Here is a 23,823-nt window from a genome sequence, read left to right on the forward strand (position 1 = left end):
AAATGTACAAGTGTCCGCGTGCTTCACGTTTTTTAAATGAAGAATTCAAGGATTCTTCTATTTTTTTTCGATCGTCGGTACGGCAAGTTATATACGAGCTGAATAAAAAATAATTGTGCTCATAAAATTTACGGCGCTTTCCAGCGGTATCAGTGTTTGAGGAGCGAAAGTAATTCGGTCATAAAATTACGAGTAAACAGTCATTTTTCGTTGGAAATAAAAGCGCCCCCACGACCGGTTGACTTTTGTAATCGGCTTAGCGGCGACCCCTCTGAATTAACCAGCAGATTCCCTAGAGATGAACGTGATGCAGCGGACGATATAGTTTGATGAGAAACTCTTATCTCCAGGTTATAAAATCGGTTTCGCGTAATTGACTCGTAAAATTTAGGGCTAACTTTTCATCCTGTATGGAGGACTAATAAATTCTGACTCGTGTAAAAGTTATGTTGTTTTAGTTGGTTATCGTAATTCGAAGACATATTTACTATAGCAGCATAATAAGAGCAATTTTACAACAACTTCCCGTGATGAAAAATATCTAAAAACCAAATTCCACCGCAGCTTACATAGGTACAAATATAATATGTAAAATGTGAGTTGACAAAAACACAATTGAGCTCTACTGTTCCCAAGCAAAGAAAAAGCCTGGCTAATATACCGAGCTCTAATCTAATAAAAAATATAATCTTATACTGGCACAAAGGAGTTGCCATGACGCGGCGAATATTGACGCAAACCATTTAATATTTAGGTATTCCAATATGCAGCTTGAGGTACATGCGTGTGAAAATGCTATTAGTATTAAATTGCTTTATTTCCATTTTAATTTGTTTATTGTTATTTTTTTTATACGATTCAATAAGTGAAAGCTTGTAACTTCAGGCATGCGACTGCAAATTTTATAATAAATATTGAAATTTTAGAGTGTATCTACTAAAATAAACAGACAAAACAGGCAACAAAAAATATTAATTGTTAATCAATCTTTTATTTGTTGTTAGTTCTGCTCTTATCTTATAGGCGAGTAGATTTTATTCATAAATGGAAAAGCACGTTATGAGAAACAAATGCAAATATAACAAGGTTTTTACATTTAAAAGACTTCATGTACACTCTCATAATCTCACATCTCATAGTAAAAGTATAAGTATCAGCTTCCTAGTTATCTGTGTAAACCGCTGTGTTCTCGACTGTACATTCAGAACCACACTTACGATATTAAAGCGGACAATACACCGTTTCGGTCACGATAATCTTTGGTAGTATTCGATTCTAGTTACAGAGAATCGATCAGGATCGAAACTTCGAATAGTTCATTCGTAATACTTTACGACCTTTTTGTTCGATAAATGACATGACAAATTAATGGATTTATTATGAGTAGGATTGCGCGTTTCGTTTTATTTCTCGTGTCGGTTTAGGACGAATGCATTTTTAATTGAGTGAGGCACTTTTGTGGACTGTATAAACGGCCACCGGGTTGTTTTTTGTTTGATTGACGTGTAGTAATGGGCAGGTGCGTAGTCGATGCTTCGCTTTTCGATATTTTATGTCAATGTGCTTCTTGTATTTCCTCAACGTTTACTTTGTTTCTTTTTATGATTGTGCACAATATAGAGCAATATGTGAACATACGTTTTTATTAACTTTCAAATGATCTAATAAAGGACTAAGAAAGGTTAGTTTCGCTACATAGTTTCACGAGGCCTACTCATTTTTATAACGAATTTAAACCAAAATATATAAGTTTAACAATATCTGCTGCAAACCATTGCAACATTTCCAGCCAAGTTCACAAGCAAATGCAATTCACACATCTTTCCTATTATATTATCCAACGATAAACTAACAATCGATGTATTGTTGTAGTCGCTACAATCAGCGGCAAGGCGGGCGGGGACCTCGTGCGCCAATTGCAAGACAACAACCACCACACTGTGGCGGCGAAACCAGAACGGAGAGCCAGTATGCAACGCGTGTGGACTGTACTACAAACTACATAATGTAAGTATTAGAATTATAAAGGGGGTTAATGAAGTTATTGATAAAGGACATTATAGACACACTACACAGTCGATAGTATACTTACGACATGTTAACAAACATGTCATAAGTGTAACTGGTTATCAACTTTTCATTTATATAGTAACTACATTAAGTAAACGCAATTTAATTACAAAATTTCTCGAATATGAATAAGTGCTTTTAATAAGCAATTAAAAGTAATGCCCAAAATCTTGTCATATGACAAAGTTTTCGTTTCATAAAGCCGTGTTTAAGTGACAATAAATTTTATATTAAGGTCATTTTCCATTATGGACGTATAATTAAACAAACACATAGTTTTATATCTAAAGATATAGCTTCCCCTCCAAATTGTATTAAAAAAAACATCCTCCCAATTTAAACATTAACAAGCACACTGAACTGTGATTGTAGTTCGCACTCAATAAATAGCAGGGAAAAGACCAGTTATTCTGGCCGATTTAAAAGTCCCCTTTAGCCCCACGAGACGCTATCCTCCCGGGATGAATTGACAGTATCTTAGTGACAACCGCTTTGGGATCTAATAGCCCACACCCTCAGTAATGTGTCATAATACTCGATGCGAATGAATAACGATTCAGTTGTGACGTTGCGATTCGATATTTGTGGACCAAATCGCTTTTGAATGAGAAATTAATTAAAATGAAATAGGATTAGCTTCGGTTGTTATGGTTTATAATGTACCTGACCACAGAGAATGATTTGCTGTTATTTATTGTTTGTTGTGATTTTTATCTTCTCTCCTATTACCTTAATAACTAATCTTAATAATATATAGTTGAATAGTTTTTTGTTTACTTGAATGCGCAAATCTCAACTACAGCACCGATGTCAAAAATTCTTTCGCCGTGATCCCTGAGAGGTACATAGGCTATATATGAACAACGGACGTTGATGTGAATATTGGTATTTTTGGTTTTAGTAAGGTTTTAAAGAACATTGATATAGATTTTTAAATGGAATGTAGAACAACTAATAATTGTGCTAGGAACATAAAAGTTTACAATTCCATGACATCTAGTACTTAAGATTTAACAAATAACATCAAGAACTGGTAGCAATTCTCACGACTCTCACAGCCCCGTAGATGCAGAATAATAAACAAAGTCCCTTACAGTAAGCGATACATTCGTAAAAGGAACAAACATAAGCGGGTAGGTTACAATAGCAAAATTAACTGCCGATACGACCCTTGGCGCACTCGAGATTTTTTGTTGAAATGTATACTTTATTGCCTTTAAAGTGCCCGAACAACAATGTTGTTTGGTCTAATTATTTGGAAGCAGCGACAAAGGGAAATGGGAGTGCCTGATACTTCAATGTTGAAGGAATGATGGGTGTACAATACGGGAATAAAGCAGTAGCAATGACACGACGGATGGTACACCTTCTCATAAATATTTATAGAGTCCTTTTGGTATTTGCGACTGAATGCTGCCTACTGGTTACATTTTATTGTTATTGAAACGAATGTTTAAAGCTACGAGGTTGTATTATAAGAGTTGTATATTGCGGGTTTGTTTTAAAAGTTATATGACGATTGCTTCATTTATAGTTACAAATTTTTACAATACTTTTATACGTCTTTTGCAAATCGAAGAAAAGTTAAAAGTACTCTAATGTCATTATATTATTTAGAAAGCGTGTATTGTGTCTATAGTTATTTAAATAAGCTCAAAACGTTTCAAGTCGCAACCATTCATAACCTCTTGCTAAAAGTGGCATTGTTTCATATAAACTATTATGCTTATTTTTGATTGATATGGGAATGTTTATTTTATAAAGTCGATTGAAATTGATTCATAAAACATTTAAGCTACCTATATAGAAACCGCATTACTTATTTGGATCGCACATAAATACTCAATAGGATTAATTCAGTAAGTTTGAAATAGAATCAACATAAGTGATAAGCTAATCTATTTCCTATTGCAACTAAATAGACATCAAAATGCAACTTATCATTATTTTAGGGAAAAGGTGGCTGACTGCGTGGGTTTTTGTAAATTTGTTTATTTAATTTATCACGCTCGTTTATTCGGTACTTCCTTTACGCGATTAGGTTTTTGTGGTTTAGATGATTTTTTTCAAAGGATTGAAAGAGATCATTCGAATTAATTTTTTTTGATTTTCTGTTATTGGTTTATTTTATTGATATTATACCATTATTGATTAATTATTTATTATTAACGAGGCTTTAACGCAAAATTTCTTGTTTATACCAAATTGTTTATATTATCTGAACATTGTACTCATAACTAATGATTTTCCATCTCCTTGTTGTATTATTACGATGCACTTCATACAAAAAGAGCTATTAGTATTTATGAAGTGATCAGTAGCTGAATGAATGTTAACACTAAAACAACTCGAAAGTGTTATAAAATAAAAAAGTACACACATTGCTACATACATTTGAATAAGACAAAGCAATCCTTATTTGTTTCATTATAAAACACTAAACAAATCATAAGCTAAGGCGCTTTGGACCATTCTAAACTAGATCGTTACGTTAAGTGCCTTCTATTCAAAAGTATTGGATTACCAGGTTGCATAGAATGTTAGAGAGAGAGCCACCATAATAACAGCTCAAATGATACATTTCGAATACAATGGGGCGATCAATTCAATTTTTGAATTGAGAACGCTCTCCTAGTTTTTTTTTCTTCGTCTAAAGTGCTGTTTTGTTCAGCCAACATCCGAGGGATTCTGACAGTCACTGTTTTTTTTAACTATTTTTCTTTTACATTAGATTTTAATGTTGGGTTATTGATACAAAGTAAATCTTTGAAGTTTTCGTCGGTGCATTAACATTTCTACGAGATAATTGGTGAAACTGCATGGCTATTTCGAAGAGCGTTTTAAAATAATGAAGAGGTTTAAATTTAAAGTGGAGGCTCAAATAGTACCAAACTGTTGAACCTAATCGCGAGTGAGATAAAAAAGTTTAATTTTCTCATTACACTACATTGCACATGCACTGGCTAGTCGCCAAACTGCCAGTACGTTGGGCGAATGTTATAATGACATCAATTTGAATATTCAACTTTGAACAGCAATTTCATTAACATAGAGCTTGAACCTGCTGTTTCATTTTACCTCAAAATATTCACCGTCCTTGGATTATTCGTGAACCACCTTTTAAATTATAGATCGCCGCCATTGCTGTATACGGTATCACTTATCAATTTGGAACTTTCTAAAATTATTGTATTATTTGGTGATAAAAAATATCGAGAAGTGCTGTCAAATCGAACGATCTAATTTCGCCAAAACGTGATCGTTTGTTTAAAATAAAAGAAATAAAGTGGGCGTTCGTGCAGTAGGCCGGAAAGATTTTATCTGTTGGCTATACAGAAAAAATGGCGCCCACCGGAAGTGTCCGAGCGCGGCGCGCGGCGTGTTACCATTTTTTTCTTTTTTTTGTTTTAAATGGCTTTTTCCCGGCAGCGTTCGGCCGGAAATGCGTTTGCGTAGAACTGGCGAGCAGTGCCCGCCAGTGGTTCGATAAAGTTTATTAGCAATTTGGAAGCTCAATTCAGATTGTTAGAGTTTAATATCGTATATCGGCGAACGAAATAAAACCGTTTTGTTGGTCTGAAGACAGAGTGTTGCGCTAAATAGCATGTTTTTATTCATGAGGCTCTCATTCCGCTTAGCGAGCGATTCTCAGCTGATTTATTGTCTTTGTGTTTGGGAGACTGGGCTTCTTCAGGATATATATTGTTGTATTAATGCGTTCCGTTTGAATTCTTTACGTCTTTGATAACCGTAACTCTCAACATTTGATAAGTCATAATTTACTTTCAGCCGTATTAAATAGGTACACTCTGATACTTGCAATTTGCGTACTTGGCTACATAGACGTTATAAGCATATTAATTTATTCATATTATACATAAATTTCAAACGTTACGTACGAGGTTTTCGTTTTTTATATGTTGTATAATTACTAAGATTCATCGACATGTAAAAATTTACATTATTTTTGATGGGGGCTTTAACAAAAGGCAGCTGCGCGACAGTTCGATCGCTCGATGCGATAAACGCGTGTCCTTTGCGCAATTATTGTTTTTTCTTCATAGAGATTAATGCCATGCTTTGATAAACTTAAATTATTTACCGAATTGACGGAATAAAAGTTTTTGAGTGTTCGTGGAGCTTTTTTTATACAATAACGTACATTATATATATAGACAAGAATAGAACGTTACTATTAATAGATTAGATATAATTATTTTTAATGCATAACACGCATATCGCATTCTTAAATTTATATTAATTGAATTAGACATCCATTGCAAATTGTAACTGCACTCTTAAGTCTCGTCATAAAATATGAGAACCCTTACACGACACTTGTATTTTCGACCAAAACTAAATATTAAGATAAGATTGTATCACAAGATGTTAATTATAAGTGGATATAACGCGAGAGCGGCGATCATAAGAGATGTGGCTGTATGCCAACGTATCAGCGACATCTAGCGTGATCTACGGGCACTCTGCATTCCTCCGGTTGATATCGACTAGGATTTAAAGTTCAGACAGTTTAATTATTCTAAGAAATTGTTGAGAACGCCGACTTGTAAAGTTACTGGGTAGAATGTGATGCGTTGGTCGGGTCTTTGATTTATTGATTATCCTGTTTAGAAACTATGAAATGAAACTAGGTGTTCATGGAAGTAATAACTAATAAATATTGATTTGTCAACATTACACTAAGATTAAATACTGATTTTAAGATTCTATTTCTCGCTTTACATAAACCAATATTGACCTTAATAACCACATTCCGTGTAATAATCAGATACATCCAACAATTATTAAGCGGTAATTAGGTCTTAGCGATCGCTCTCTTTTTTCAGTCACTCCAAAAGTACATTCGGTAGAGCACAGTTAATTAACTCGCTCTACATCAAGCATAGAGTACCGCTCGATTGCGTCCAAGTTCGGCCCGTTCCCGCAGCTACATCTGTAAACATCTTAGATAAACATCTGACGTTTGACACAAAGCGCGGTTGCACGATAACATCACAACTATCCGGATACCTCCTACACCCCACATCTAATTATATTTGTTTATCGGTACATCGATGTGCTCTACTGCGAAACTGCGTTTTCATAAGCACAAATTTAGAATTATCAACTAGGTGATCTGATGTTCTGAAGACTGCCTGCTCGCTACAAGACGGTTCGTTTTTATTTTAATTTCATGTGAATAAATAAAAAGTGCCGCGGTTTTCAAATTACACCCTTAAAAAGCATCATGTAATTGAGTTGTTCGATGTGCTGTTGAGAAATTAATAATTGAAATTTTAAAATAATTCAGACCAGTCAGCGGGATACAGCGGTCACATTAAAAGTTACAAAATTTAATGTAAATGACCACAAATAACTCTTGAAAGGCTCAACACAAATTACAAATTGAATTTTAAATAATTGTTGCCCCGTTTTGCACCGTTACCACGCGACTTAACTGAATTTATAACGACAAAATAAAATTTATGACATCTTATTCGAACTCAAGGTGTAATTTGATTGAAAGCACCAAAAAAGTCAGATAATCATATAACGAGTCGTGGAATAATTACTGGGGTCTTAGGAGCAGGTGCGAAGCTCGGGCACGCGCTGCTCGCGACCAAATCTATCCAACGAGGAATACCTGCAGAACTAAAATATAATTCGTCATGCATTGGTCTGACATTTGGATCTAATTCTTTGCGTAATCCAAACAAAAGCAGCGATGTACTAAATAACGAATTAGTGCGTCGCCGTGGAGGTCATCCTTCGCATTGACACGGCAGATATAAAATTGTACAAAAAATAAGCATTTACTGTAAATTTGTCTGGTCTTGTGGCCCACTGTGAGCTACAGCTGCCTTTATTTAAGGTTATTGCTATTGTTTTAATTTCGTTTTAGTGGGCCATTAAATAACATTTTGTGGTTATGAAGATGTCGCTGTCGTAATAATTTTAGAGAAATGAGCAATAAGTGTTATAAATATACAAAATGGTGGGATGTGAGTTTATTTTTTGCATTTTACAATTAATGAGGCTTTTTGTATTTATTTTGCTTCAAGCAATCGAATTATAGTAAAATTACTTCGTGTGAAAAATTAACATCAAAGATACCGTTTATTAGTTGATAATATGCTCAAGTAACTTATGAATGTGTAAATATGTGTGAAAAGTGCAGGCAGACACTACGCATTAATGCAATTAACATTGAATGTATTTTTTCTATTAACTTGAGGTGCGAATTTGCATTTTCATTACGTAAAAAACTACTGATCCATTAATATGAAGGACTCAAGGAGCGTAGTGATGTGTGAGGCAATTATATTATATCGATGATCGCTGTGTCGACATTTTAAGCGGCTCGTTGGTGAATCTGTATGAATTAGTGTAGCGTGGTAGCCGTGTGAGATTTAGTGCGGACGTAACGGACATCTAATTGGACCGGGTTCAGTGCCACGGGCGGACCATAAATTTATTGTTTTCCATAATTGTTTTTGAGATATAGCTGTGCGAGTAACTTCATTTTGATTCTTTAGAATCAACTGCCGATTCATTTATATTACTCATTTTAATTTATTAATTATTTATTTAATAATTTACGACCGTTTTATTATAATACATAGTCATTCTTTCAATTGCAGATTATTTAAAAATAAATAATTTTTTATCTAATTCATCATGATTTTGCTTAATTTAGCGTATTTATCATTTTGTTATTATGTGATATTGAAGCTTTACTATATGGAAAACAAAGGTTTATAAACTAGTAATCAGTATTGATTGTTTGTAGTATTTAATATGGTATATGTGATTGATATCACAATGATGACGTAAACGAAAAAAAATTACAGGACATGAGTCATCTAGCATTGGATCATTTTGATAGTATAGTATACAAAATGAAGCCCTTCGAAAGTCGTGAATATAATTATAGACACACTGGCAAGAAAGTCAGTGTTCGCTATAAATTGAGAATATCGATAAATTTGGCGCGGTATAAATCGTATTTTCAATTATCTTTTCGAGAAACAGCTGTCCGTTGCCGACTACTGCCCCGAGTATTTATTTTAATCGTACGCTCACTTCAAACAAGGAATGGTGTTTCATCGACATATCTCCGGGCACATCCTTAATTATGAAATATTGCTTACGTCGCAAAAAAGACCAATCAACGATATGATGAATGATATTAAATGTACTCAGAGTTATTGGCGCACCCCGTGTTCGTGTGATTTTTTTAATCATAATTTTTAACGGTTTCATGAAATCTTTATGACACAATTATGGGAGAGAAAAAAATGTTTTCAATTGATGAGTTAAATATAGAAAACATATGTATAGTAAGTTTACTTTAATTGATCTAACAATTACCAACGTACACCTTACAACCTCCAATTAAAGTGTTACATGTGTATAAAAAGTTCCAAATGCATTAGAAGTATTGACAACAAATGTTTACTTTATTTTATTACATGTGCATATAATACAGTTCAGGATTACTGGCACTTTTTAAATTGTTACTTACGGTACTAGTATAGTATTATGTTATCTGTGCTTACGGGTTTTTACGTGTTTTTAAAGTTCCGATTCGATTAAAAAATATTAATTTAGGTCGGATTGAATTACGTTTTTAGCAAAAATGTAGTTACATAATTTTAATTGCCATAAAACTATTCACTTTATGATTACAAACTATATATTGGATATATAAATAGCAGCCAGAACTATATATATAACTAATAACCTTTTTAAATCGTGTATCAAGATGCGCAGGCGCCGGGCCGCCCGATTGCCGCGCGCTAAACTACGCGGAACTAATTCACCATCACCAAAAGAGCCGCTCGCATGAACCAAAAACATTGTGCACTAAAAACTGAACCCCTTTCCTTGATGCGCTATTTGAGACTCTCTTAAGCGATGCAAATATGTGGCGCCACGTTCAAAAACTATTTAAAAAGCCAGGTGTAGACACTGAAATTATCCAGGTTTTTTGGTTTATCGAAAAAATTATCTGTGCGGATATGCGAGTAAGTAAATATTAATAATTACAGTAGGGTTATTTTTGAATAAAGAGTTGGCTGTATGTGTATGATGACAGAATGATGCTTTTATGACAATTGGGAGTCGGACTTGCCACATTCGCGTGATTTTTCTAATAATTCTTACGGCTTAACACTACGTATAGCAATTAAACATATGCTTAACAAATCTTTATTGAAATGCGATAATAATGGCATGTATTATCTTGATACGGTGGGAAATTTAATTTTTAGTTTTATAGCATTGAAATGCTTTATAAATGAGAAATTTTGAAAGAATAGAAAAAATTTGATCACGAGGCAGGATTCGAACCTGCGTTTTTTGCCTAACGGTGGGAAAATTCAATTACACCCGAGAAGATGGCTGACAATTATAATATTATATAGATTTTGTAGCTCCAACACTTCTAGAGTTCTCTACCCTACAGACGATACTAAACATATTTTTTCATTTCTTTCAAAAGTTTCATGACTGCACATAAACTAAACAGTAGCTCATTTATTAATAAGACGTAGACAATTCCAACAACCCGCGTGTGGCCGGCCGACGCGCCCAATTGCAACATTCGTTTATTTTCCTCCACGGGACATTTGCCTTGTCCTCGGGAATATTGCTACTTTTAATTGCGACTCAACACGTCCCTGATTGTATGAGAACGATGGTTGCCTTTAACATCTATCATCAATTTTGGTTTAACTAAATCGTGTATATAAAGCTCAAAATAATATTGCATTGGTTTGAAACAGAATTATCCGTTGATTCCTTCATTAATATTTTCTATATGTTTATGATAAAAATATTATACTATCGAGCGCATTTTCATCCAAAATCTATTATAGTTCGTACGAAATATTTGTTAATTATATTTATTACGAAAAAATTATATTGTGCGTACAAAATCCCACCAACAAGTATTTTAAGAATGTAGCTGAATGTAACATATATTATAGACTGCTCAATACAATACCAAAAACAAATAAAACAAATAGACAATTGCAATGAGTTTGAATGATTTATATAGTGAATCTACAGTCGCCATAGTAGGAGCTACGTTTTGATTAATCAACTAAGATTTATGATGCATCTGTGATATGTAATTATTCCACTCCTATATTATACACTGGAGAACATAGGAACTTGGTAATTAGAATCATTAAAACAATTTGCATATATTCTAGCTAAACGGTTAAGAAATACAGGTATATAGTTGCATTTTATTATTATTTTGTTTCTTAATTATATAGATATATAGATATAACAAACACAATAATAGCACACACAAAGAAAGGCTCGTTTTTAAAACGCTAACATCTTTTTAGTTAAATTGTACAAGTCGTATATATTTCTTTTTGTAGAAACAGACAAATTAATGAGACTTATATCGTCACAAAAACCACCGTAACGTGGAGTCTAACTCTGGTCTAATTACTCAAATGAATTTTATAATTGTTGAATGATAAATGTGCGTAAGTATTGTGTAAGAAATCCCAGTTGCATTGTCAGTTAAACGCCACTAAATACAGTATCAATCACTGGTGGTAAAAACAGAAGTCTCACGTAAGCAAGCTATCAGTTTCAATAGCGGTGAACATTGCTTTTTCTCGATAATACCTCGTTTGTACGGTAATTGATCGCTAATTATTTAATTTTACCGTGTATTATGTTTTATTGTTTTGTATTATTGAGAACTCGTTTTAGATTTAAACTATTTTCATACATTTCTATTGCTTTAAAGGTCCGCGTGACATGTAATGTAACCAACTCTCCATATATCTTCTTTGAATTATACCTATATTTCGGAATGAGAATTGTAGGTTGTAAAACAATAATTTACTTTTGGCAATTTGTACAAGCATCATTACAAGTAAATAATTAAGTTACAAGACAACAGTTACGCCGAAACAATGAAACATTTGCATTATTGCCTTAATTATGTTTGTCTGTGAAGCTTTCTAGATGTCGGGAAAATTGCATTTCAGTTTACACATTTTCCACGGCATTGTGATGCGAGCCTGTTATTTCCCCGAGTGATTTTATATACCATTTGTGTTGTAGGCAGATGGGCACAGATAGCGCTCAATCTAGAAACCTAACGTCATTATACACACGCATAGTCACATAATATAATTCAGTACACGCATATTCGCTGGCAATTTACATTTATTACACGTTCATTGCGTGAATCGTTTGACTTTTTTTTACTATTTTGCAATAAAAACTTCGATGGAAATCGTACATTGCGTTGAAGTCATTGTAATTAGTACACGGTATGTAACTCGTAAGTTACACTGTAGATAACAGATATTTATAACTATCATTCGAATATAATGGAGAATAAAATTCTGGGCTTGTCATAGACCGCGTAAATAGTTCGTAATTATCAATTATATCACTATATATAAGTGGATTTTATGCCAATTATTTATTTTTTATGATTTTGATTTTTTGGTGTTATGTCTATGAAAATAATCATTTAATTATGCTTAAGAATTTCTTAATGTTAAATTTGTGTCTTTTTCTAAATAAAAGGTTTTTTTTTTAAATAAAAACATTAGTTTCGAATTGCAAATTTTTCAGTTCTGAAACAAGGTGACATGAATGCACCGTATAATGGAACTTACAAAGAAGTTATGCTCAATTCCACATACTCCAGATAAGATTAATGTTTAATACAAGTTTTCCATACGATTTAGGAATTCACGTGAACAAATGTTATTTCCTCACGCCACGCACCCCCATAAAGGGGAGCTCTGTTTCATAATTGCTCACTGACTTTCAAAGCCTGTATTCGAAAATACATTAAACATCATTATAATATTTTTCACTCATTGAATTTTATACAGATTAGATACCATCTGATATACTATCAGATTCAACGATAAGACGAGGCTTAGTGCGTTTCTTTTATTTATGGCCTTCCTTTTCAGACGCATTTCACCGTTTATAGACTAATTAAAAGATATACAGCAGTTAGAACATTTCATCATTTAGATCGAGCTTATTGTCCTTACTCCACCCTTGTCATATAATAAATACTAGTATTTTTATTATAATAAAGGAAGGAATGAATACAATCTGCATTAAGTATATTTTTTAAATAATTATCTGCGTAGATATAACTATTCCTATGCAGCAGAAATGTGCTATAGATAATATCTTAACCAGATTGTTAAGTCATTTCAAATTAATTATTTGTTGGTATAGTTCTAATGTTGTTACTCCCTTTATTGATGTGAACGATTGACGTTATTAATATTAAATCTAATTTATGTTGAAGATAAAGCTTTTATTCCGGAAAGAAGTAGCAAGTTCTTTATTTACCCGGGTAAATTAAAATATGCAATAATGTGTCTTATTACTATTGCATAAGCATTCACAATAACAGTAAACAATATCTACTAACGCCGTTTCCCAATTATGATGCCCTACAAGGTGGAATTGCATGCAAAGTGCGTATATCGTTAGCGAAGTAGCGGAATCAGTGCCACATAACCAAGATATATTCTGTTCATAATTATGATCATTCCAATTGAATGGGCGGTTTGTTTTCTACATATAATAAACGAAGGAATTCGTAAATAGTGTGGTAACAAAACAAATCACTAACTAATTAAATGTACTAACTTACTATAATTCATTAACAATGCTTAACCTTAGTAACCTCACTTCGTATTATCTAAATATTGACATTACGTATTATAATTATAACACATTCGGCTACATTGTTCGCACACAGGTATATATTATTATTGAGTATACAGAGCATATCGTCTCGGAGAGGGAACAGCAATGTAATTAAGCTGACATAATGGCCAGTTATTAAGCAATTTCTGCACCAACATGGCGGATGTCTTAACTATATAACTGCTTGACGGGCGAAGTGAAGAATGCCAGTATTTCAATATGATGTACACCTTCCGCGACTCCGATTATGGAGCTATAAGCCTTAGAAGGAAGTATATTTCGCATGCAAACTACGTACGAATGACCATGTGAACCCGTGGACGTTTTCCTGGTTAGATTTTAATACCATTTTTATAAATTGTGCACAGAATGCAAGGTGTCGTTATTTGAATGTTTCAAAAAGTATTTGCGCTTATGCTCATAGCATATAGAGGAAGTAGACACATAAGTAGATCAGGCACAAAGTTTGTACGATTGACCGTAACGTCTGATTATTCCATCAATTTGGAAAGAACGTGAAGGCTTCTCAATGACCTAATTACGCTGCACTCGCAAATCTGCCGGCATATGCACTAATATTAATGCATTTTATATTGGTTCAATTGAAGAAGCGACGGCGCGGTATGCGGGCACGCTGTGTGGGCGATTCGCGGGAACATATTAGGGCCATTTGAAATTAGCACGCACTGTCCTGCAACATTTGTTGGGCATTTTTCAAAATTAGTCTCTTAACCTAAATTAAGAACAATTGTCCATGCCTCTCTTGTGCGTGGAAATTTTGATAAACTTATTTTTATTTATTTATATTTATATCATCTGATATAATTATCATCTGATTTATATTTATTTAACTCATAAATCCAGGATGTGAGCTATCTTGCTTTTGTACCAAAAAAATTAAAGCGTAATCAGATAGTCTTAATAGATTGTCCTGATCTATAATCAGCACTATTACCAACAGTTCCATTCCATTGAAGACTAAAAAGAAATCGAAGCAAATCTTTTGCGCATCACTTTTAAACGTCATAAATTATTTCTGTAATCTGCGATGATTTACGCTTTAGACATAGACGTAATTAGAACATAGGTGTATAAGAAGACATTATCCCAAAGTATAAATAAGATCGGGTCAGCCTGTCCTGGTGTTGGCGGCGAACATTGAAGCGTTGCGTTTAGGGCCACATGCCGCCAAGTTCCAAGGAAGGCAATGAATAACTCATTGTCCATCCGTCCGTCCGACGTGACGCACGCTTCTCAGAACCGGAGTGCAGAAAGTGACCGAGATAGTTTGACCTACGAAATATACAAAAATCCTAAATCTTTTACCCTAAAAAATCAATAGGAACTCGAGTAATCATATGACTACATCAAGTCATCACGAGGCATGTTTAATTTAAACCACATAATTGTACAGGGAAAACCAAAGACTCTTTTAACATATATGTTTCTTATTAATTCTTAAAGGTTACTCAGTCGTAGTAAATCATACGCGACGAATGATGATTGTTCCTCTATAGAATCAGGCTTTTAAATACAACAACACAACACTTTATAACTTTTTATTAAAATTTTATCGTTAAAATTTTCTTCAAAACTTTAAAACGGAATGTAAACGATTAGTCCGAAATGCCATAACTGTTTCAAGAAAGAATTCGCTCTAGCCCCGAAGCCTAACTATGTGACTCCATAATTTGAAATCACAAACCGCAGAACTATCCAAAGTACTTCGAAGAACTTGTCCCCAATGACATCAACTCGCATTTAAATGTGCGACCGGCAAGAGGAACTGAGAATCAGTTCCCGTCATTCCCACAAAACTAAGAATACAGTCACAAAGTGCATCATTGCAGTAATTAGGATGCAAGCAGCGTTCTCTTCACGCATGTCGGCATCGGTCACCAAACAACTAAATATTCGCACACGACTATTGTGATACCATTTTATGGTCTCGGCTGCTTTTATACCGCTTATTTAGCATTCAAAATTGGTATTGTAAATGTTTTTTCATACCGTTTTAATGTCATGTCATAGCAATAAAGAGGAAGGCACTGAGTCAGTTGTTACGATTGTTAACCTCTTGCTATGTGAATTTGCAATTAATTGCTGTAGTTTTTATGTGTAAGTAGTTACAGGGAGTTCTTATTGATGTGCTCATTGCAAGTAATAAAAGAAACAAGACAAGATTTGTCATTAAAGTAACGAGTTTTTGCAAATGCCTAAAATTGTTAATTTCATTGCTACAGGTAAACCGGCCTCTGACAATGAAGAAAGAAGGTATCCAGACAAGAAATCGCAAGCTTAGTAGTAAGAGTAAAAAGAAGAAAGGCGGTATGGGAATGGGGGGAGGTGGGGCCTGTGCTCTCGCTTTGGGAGGAGTCATGGGAGATATGATCAAGCCTCTGGGAGATGCTTCTAAGGGCTTCGGAGGGTCTTTCCCGTCAGCTATGGATTTCGGTACGTATTTTATGCTAATATTGTAAAGATATTAATATATTGAGTAGAATTCATTGTGAATACGTCACTTAGTATTTTGAGGGAATTTTTTAAGCTTTATAAAATACAATTAAAATAACCAATTAATAGTTTCTTATTTGATGTATGAAATCGAGCCTATATTCCATTTATTATACCTATAAGGAGATAGAGAGATTTCATAAAACAGTAACTCGTTGTTTCATAATGTCGCAATCCAACATATCTTCATTTTTAACATTCTAACATGGTATTTCCCTTGTGCGCAGGTCAGCACCAAGTGGGTCTGGTGCACCCGGCGGCGGCGCACATGTCGCATTGGTACGGCGCGCCGCACCAGGGCTTTGCCCCTCCACCCGCCTCGCACAACCCCTATCACCACCATCACCTTGCACAGCTCAACTCTATGGTAAGTTCTACAGATTTTTTTTCTTTAAATTGTTCTTCCAAAGGTTATTTTTTGCTATCTGGAAATAGGTACATAATGAAGTCACTGGTCCCGTAATATGATGAAAACATTTTATTGATAGCTTCATTTATCTTTAATACACCCTGATGTTACATGGTCTTATGGTTCAATGAAAAACGTAACGAAAGCTTAAGTTAATTTACTTTCATATAAACGTTATTTAAATATTTTTTACTAGCGACTCCTCTATGTTTTCATCTTTACCAATAAGTACTTTTTTGTTTTACGTCACAAAAGCTTATTAATATCTTGTATCTAATAACACATTTTGTCCATAGACTGGCTGGAGGAGCGAGTACACGTGATAAGCCTAGCGGCAACGAGAGAAACGTTTGCAAGTCGAGCAGCCGCCGGCCGCGGCCCGCGACACTCACAAATAGATTCTGTGATTTCACTCATAGCTGATGTACTGACATAGTTTGATATCACATTGTCACTTAATTAATAAGACTGTTACAGAATTGATGTTTGCGACACGTTTACAAACGTACACGCTGTTTTGAATTTAACATATCCGATTCAAAATTAACCCTATGCCCAGTTATATGACTCCAGTGTGAATTTTGATATTCCGCGATTTCCTACAAGTATTAATACTGAGTGTTTACAACAACTAGAGAAATTGTACAGTATTATAATTTAGATAAGTTCTTAACTATGTCCGCTTAGATGATTTATATAATTAAGTAGGTATCGTTAAAATCAATGTGTATTTTGTAAATATATTAAGTTATATTCCGTTCCTGTATAGATCGTTTTATTTTTATTCGTATTTAATTTTGAACTGTTCGGTTCGCTCTGTAGGAGTTGTGATGTGTTCAAAGTTTTGACAATTCGTTTTTGTAAATTTGATTTGAGTAGTATATTGAACGAAATGCAATAGTAATTTATATGAATAGTTATTAATCATATAATTTGTAAATAAAGCGGTTTTATTATCAGAAGTATTGTTTACGTAATATAATCAGTTGCGAGGTCACATTATTTGGTTATTTATGTTAAATTGCCATTTCAGTTAATAGCGTCGTATCGAAACATTTGTATTACGGAATCATTTAAAAATTAAGAGATTGTGTGGCCATACATAAAGGGAGGTACCATTTGTGGGTTCAGTGTGATTAATTAAACAAATTATGTGTAATGTACGATTAGTTGTGATAAGAAATGTAAATACTGGCCTCACAAAAGGTATCCAAGACTCAAAATATATGTACATAAGAAATTGTAAATGAAAATTTTTTAGAAGATAAAACAATATAAATTGTAAATTAGTGATCACTCACAGTGCAGAACGCCCATAATTATATCCCGTACCTAAATTTTTAGTTTTTAAAACAGAACATTGTGAAGTTGTGTATTTTAAATAAAATTGCGAATAAATTATCAATAATTATTGATATTTCAACACGGCTTTTATTTTTAACATCTACAATATTTTATCTTAATCCTAATACACATTAAAAATATTTCCAAGAATCAATAAATGCATACCAAACTAGCAATCCTGTTCATCCTAAAGTTATTCAAATTGGCATTCTTAAATCGGCATAACTATATCGAATTGCAAACACAAAATTGAGCCTAAGATATTACGATCTGATCTCCTTATTTTCCGGTCAAACAGCTCCAGCGATCTACGCATCCATTTGAAGTAGAAATTAAATTAGAAATCGATTCAATTGACCATCCTCTCGGTCTTCGGCCGCCATAAGTCACCGGATCAATTCCGCCATTCCGCAGAAAAAGTCCAAAAGTCGCGTTTATCTCGCGGCAAATTGAAAATGCACCGGGCCGTGAGATTGTGACGTAACGGGGCCGCTGCCTGCGACATATGGACCTATTCAATTTTAATCGCATTTCAGAAGAAAGGACATCGGATAAAGTACCTATAAAGCGTTCCCCGACCCGATATGCCTTAGTTAATTTTCGTTTTATTTGCGGTATCGCCGCGTCCGGATTTCGAGGGTGACATTGTTGCTACACAATTAATGTTTGCAATTGATCTTTTTAAGTTCAGGATATCGTTAGTTTGTAAGAATTCCGCTTCGCTGACTCCTGTGGCATTGTGGTCGACTCTTAAGAAACTTACTCGCTGCGAAATAATCCAATAGTATTGTTTATTTTTTCGCATACAGATTATAAGAGACCGTAAATTGCATTACGATTTCGAATTAAATGTTGTAGTAGAAATCGTTTGGCGAATAAAACACGTCCCGTTCGTGCAACTTACAAGAATTATTAAGTGTTAAAAAAGGTAAGCAACGTTTTTCAAAAACGACACAGTTTATTTTAAACGAGTCTTGAGACAACGGCGTAAGTCACTAGGAGCTGTGATATATGCGCTGTGGGCGCGGGAAAAAAATGTCGCCCAACAAAAAGCACGCCATCACTCCCCACGATTTATTGAGTACGGCAACACCGTGGAATATTCGAGGCTTACAACGCAGCAAATATCCTTACACCTACCAAGGAACGTGCGAGCCCCCTGATGCGACGAACTTCGCACTTTGCTAACTTACGGGTCATGATTTCTTGATACGTGTAACATAAACAACAAAGTATTCGAGTATTGTAGCGTGCATTCATTACAATTATTAAGCTTCTTATGACACATAACATTTCTACTACTTTGTAAACATAGAGATATCATCGGTTCGCTGACGATTACACAAACATTTTCGACCTATACCATACAAGGCATTTCATACAATTTCTATTACGAGGCATAAATCAAACACTGCTGCTGGCGTAATACTTTACTCGCAAGTGTCGACTAAATCCTATAAAGAGTAAGTCGTAATAACCAGCGAATCGAGAGAAAAGGATCGTCCACAGTCGACTGCATCGAGCCGTTTGATCCGGGAATCAATCTGGGACTTAGCTTATCTCCTTGACCCCGGTATCCCATCACCACGGCCACTGTATATCTTTGGGTGCAATTGTTTACGAGATATTTATATATTACACCCCTTACCCTTACCCTTTACTTTTTTATTTAAATGATAAGAATTTACCTTTACCGTTAAAGAACAAACATTTTTATCAGAGAAAATTGCAGAAAAACATTATTATCTATCAAGTACTTCTTAAGAATTCAAAGCATGTTATATATTATAAGATATTGATTATATAGAGAAAATCAGATCCTGATTCTGAGTAAAGTATGAGTTTTAAGTCGTATAATAAATTCTTACATTTATTATTAAAAGTAGCCACTCCAGTGCCATCGCATTTTTAATATTAGAATCACATGAGGTTTGAAAGTCAATGATGATTTTCACCTGCCCGCACTCCCTCGCATTAATATTATAATGTATACAGAAAGACGACCCTTAATGCAGTCAACAGAACTCCCGTAATTATTATTTGGTGTAAACGTATTGAGTCCGAGTATTCGGGCCAAATAATCTTTTTGTTGTAGTAAAAGTATGCTAATTAATGTAACGGACAGAGTGAGGGTCGGCAGGTGAGCTGATAAAGCTGACAGAACTTTGATAAAGTGACATAAAAAAATATTCAAATAATTTAGCTACATTACGGTCGCGAATTTTGAGACGTCAAATTTTACAAGTTGTTTATAAAAGGTAACTTTGACAGTACTGATTTACGAAACCAGTCCGTCTTCTTGAATATAACACAAATTACACTAATTCCTTAATTGCGATAATGTAGACAGTATTTTGGATATAATATGACACGTTGGAAAGTATCTCTACATAACATTATAAATAAATAAATCTTATTGACCGTAAAATTTGGCAAAAAGGTAATTATGGACAATAATTGTTTGTTGATGGTTTTTCTTATATAATTGATCGAACTTCTAGGCCATGCAGACGTTTTTGAGTTTTTACCAAGGGTCCAACAGGATTGACAGATTAGTCTCTACCAAAGCTCGCTGCGATTCAAGTAGCATAATACCCAAAAAGACCTAAATGGCTCTGCGACTGTGGGTTAAAGCGTAAATCTTTGTGTCTTTGTGCCAGAGATTGATCGTCACTTTTTTTATAATAGCTTTGTTCCAATTAATTGTTATTCTGTATGTAAAATACATAAAAGGAATGTCAGTTAAAAGCACATTACAGTTGGAATCAAAGAAAAGATTGGCAAAGTCAATTTTTATACTAGGTTTGTGCTATTCAAAAGTATTTTAAAGTGTTATTAGTGAATCATAGAAATATAAACAAAAGAACAACTGAAAGGAAATGCGCAATGAGAAAATATAGTCCAATAAGACTTCATTTATTACATTCATGTATAATTCAGACGAAAGTAAAATCGCATCAGTGGTTTTGTTTTTAGCCGTTGTTTAATGAACATAAGTATTAAAATCGAGGGCACCTGTAGGTAAAGCTGCGTTGGGGTCATTTATGGCCTCTGATTGCAAACCTGCCTTAACTTCCGACCAGGTTAACGGGTGTTTGGACACACACCTTTAATCTTTCAACGGCTTCACTAACTATAGGGTCTTTGACTTTAGTTGTACGTAATTAGCATTTTTTCGTTTTAAGCCTTTTGTTACTGCACGAAGGGAAAATATTAATTTGGAAGTGTATTATCTATATATTAAAAAACAATGAGAAATATATTTGAATATAGGTCAGATATAATGCAGTATATAGATTAAACATTTTTCATATCCAATTGGTGAGTAGGACGGCGCTCACTTTACACTTATTTTAAAGAGCGAGTAAGCCTGACTTGAAAATTCTGGTTATTACACATCGATCAAATAGTCGTTTCAAGATATTGTATTCGCATAATAATTTTTAATTACATATTTATTACTTTCATCTGCTAAAGAACTTGTACCTACAGTTGGAAACTTAACTGAACTATCGATGTACAGATAGTACAAATAAATAAATACACGGTTAACGTTGATAAAGTTAGCTAAGGAAAATTGTTGAAATTTGAAATCTTTCTTCAAAAGATTTATAAGAATATTGTTCACTATAGATACAGACTTGGTTTGTCGTTTTGATTTATAAGAAGAATAACCTTATACATTTTATTGGGATTTAAAGTTTTATCATATATGACTTATCTACTCTTCGAATTTTGAAACACTTTTAAACAATATAAATAGCAATGAAGAATAAAGTGTGTCATATATTATTTATATCTCTTTCACACTCCAATAACCAATATTCATTTGAACAAATGAACTCTTGAAGCGTGGACGTGAGCAGTCACAATCAAACGAAACGCGATACTCTGCGGCTACAACCTCCGTCAAGGGATACGTTGCGCACGCGTCGATTGCACCTGTCCTTGCTAAGTTCACATTTCTTAATCTTTTTGTTAGGATAGTATTGCAGATTTTTTATTTTTCACTTTCTTCGAGTAATTTAATACTGTCACACAAATAAATATAAATATAGTTCAAAAAGATTACCCTCTATATGGAAAATTTTGTTACGTACTAAGCTAATCTCATACTTTGGAATTTAAACAACTGATGATATTTGACAAAGTCCGGTTAATACTGAATATTAATAGAATACTCCAACTTATTATGAAGCCAATATTCTACAGTTGTAGTGTTCGTCTGGGTCAGCATTCATGCTAATAGTTAGAAAGTCATTTATGTAATAAAATTCAGTATTTTAAAGATATTTATTTTTTAATTCTAGGTACACATCGCTTTTCTTTTCATTATATTTTCAATTCACATACTTTTTTGTAACATTCATCTTAAATGTTATGAACACAAAACATCGTACCACCTAATATATGATGTCACCGCTAGTACAAAAGAAAAATTGATCGTTCCATTTACGATCGGACAATCCACATTAACTTTGCCATCAATAATTGTTATGCAATAGTAGCTGTTAAGTTTAGCGCATCTTTAAAAGGGATTATTAATTTTATGGGTCCCTTAAGACAGTTATAGAGCAGCCGAACAAATACACCTGATCAATTTAGTCTTGCACCTTGCTTCAAATGAGTGCTGGATACACCTGTCCCTGTCTTTCTCTTTTATTTTAATACATGCTTGGGTGAAATCACTGGAATGGAAGTAAGATAGGGGCCAGATAATCCTTGGTTAAGAAGTTAGGATCAACTATGGAATAATTAGGGCAAAGCGGTCGAGAGCATGTGAGTTGGATAGAACATGCTCGAATTGGGTCACTTGCACTTCAGGAAGTACCTAGTATTATGTTAATTCAAGATGTTACTTCATTAGTAGTTTGCTCAATGCTTTATAAACTGCAGTCCGTGTTTAAATTGGAAACGACATATACAAGTATGTACTATCATTCATCATCATTAGCCCATATATGTTCCCGCTGCTAGGACAGGCCTCCTATGAGGGTTCGGGCCATAATCCACCTTGCTGGCCAAGTGAGGGTTGGCAGATGTCACATGTCGTGGAACTTTTGATTCTTGGACATGCCGGTTTCCTCACCATGTTTTCCTTCACCGTTTTAAGTTATCAAACAGTTCTAAGTATACTATCATTATTATCAGCTCATAAATGTTTGCACTGCATGGACACAGGCCTAAGAGGATTCAAGCTGTAATTTTTTGCCGGCGTAGTGGCAGACGTCACATTAAGTCAAATTTGTGCTTTTTAGAAATGCTATTTTTAGACATGTTTCCTCCACCGTTTCAAGCAATGGCCATATGGATAATATGCAGATAAATTTAAAAATCAATTTATTACCAGCAAGCTCGCCGGGTTTATATAATAGGTTATATAATTAATACAATTATATAACTATTCGTCGTCCCGCTTGAGGACATATACAAAAGGGTAAAAATAATTTTCACTTGATTATAAGATAAACATTAACAGAAAATAATAAGTCTTCAATAATACAACTCTATTCAATAAATAAGGTCCTCGATGTTCTCTTTTTAGGTTCCACTCCACATTCTAAAATGGGACCAAATGACAACTTTTGCTATAAAAAAAAAGAATTATTTCTATCGGTTGAAATCCCTCAGCCTTACTAACAAAAATCAATACCACAAACAATCGAATTAAGAAACTCCGTCTTCTCCTTTTCATAATCAGCAGATAGTAATGGTCGTTAGGAAAGAAAATTTGGGATTATCAAATACAAAAGCCATGAACT

At 34.0% G+C, this 23,823-nt stretch overlaps 1 protein-coding gene across 3 annotated transcripts in view; it reads left to right on the forward strand.

The window, feature by feature from the left end:
- LOC119831491 (GATA-binding factor C-like) overlaps positions 1 to 18,104 on the forward strand; it is a 64,891-nt gene extending 46,787 nt beyond the window's left edge. For 2 of the 3 annotated variants that reach the window (XM_038354878.1, XM_038354876.1), the window contains 4 exons: positions 1,873 to 2,007; positions 16,038 to 16,248; positions 16,536 to 16,675; positions 17,014 to 18,104. In XM_038354878.1, coding sequence (XP_038210806.1) covers positions 1,873 to 2,007; positions 16,038 to 16,248; positions 16,536 to 16,675; positions 17,014 to 17,040 — 513 coding nt within the window. In that variant the 3' untranslated portion in view covers positions 17,041 to 18,104. The remainder of the gene's footprint in view (positions 1 to 1,872; positions 2,008 to 16,037; positions 16,249 to 16,535; positions 16,676 to 17,013) is intronic. The other variant, XM_038354877.1, reaches the window with a different exon arrangement.
- The last annotated feature ends 5,719 nt before the right edge of the window (positions 18,105 to 23,823 follow it).

This window comes from Zerene cesonia, chromosome 13 (genome assembly GCF_012273895.1).
Source record: "Zerene cesonia ecotype Mississippi chromosome 13, Zerene_cesonia_1.1, whole genome shotgun sequence".
Taxonomy (NCBI): domain Eukaryota; kingdom Metazoa; phylum Arthropoda; class Insecta; order Lepidoptera; family Pieridae; genus Zerene; species Zerene cesonia.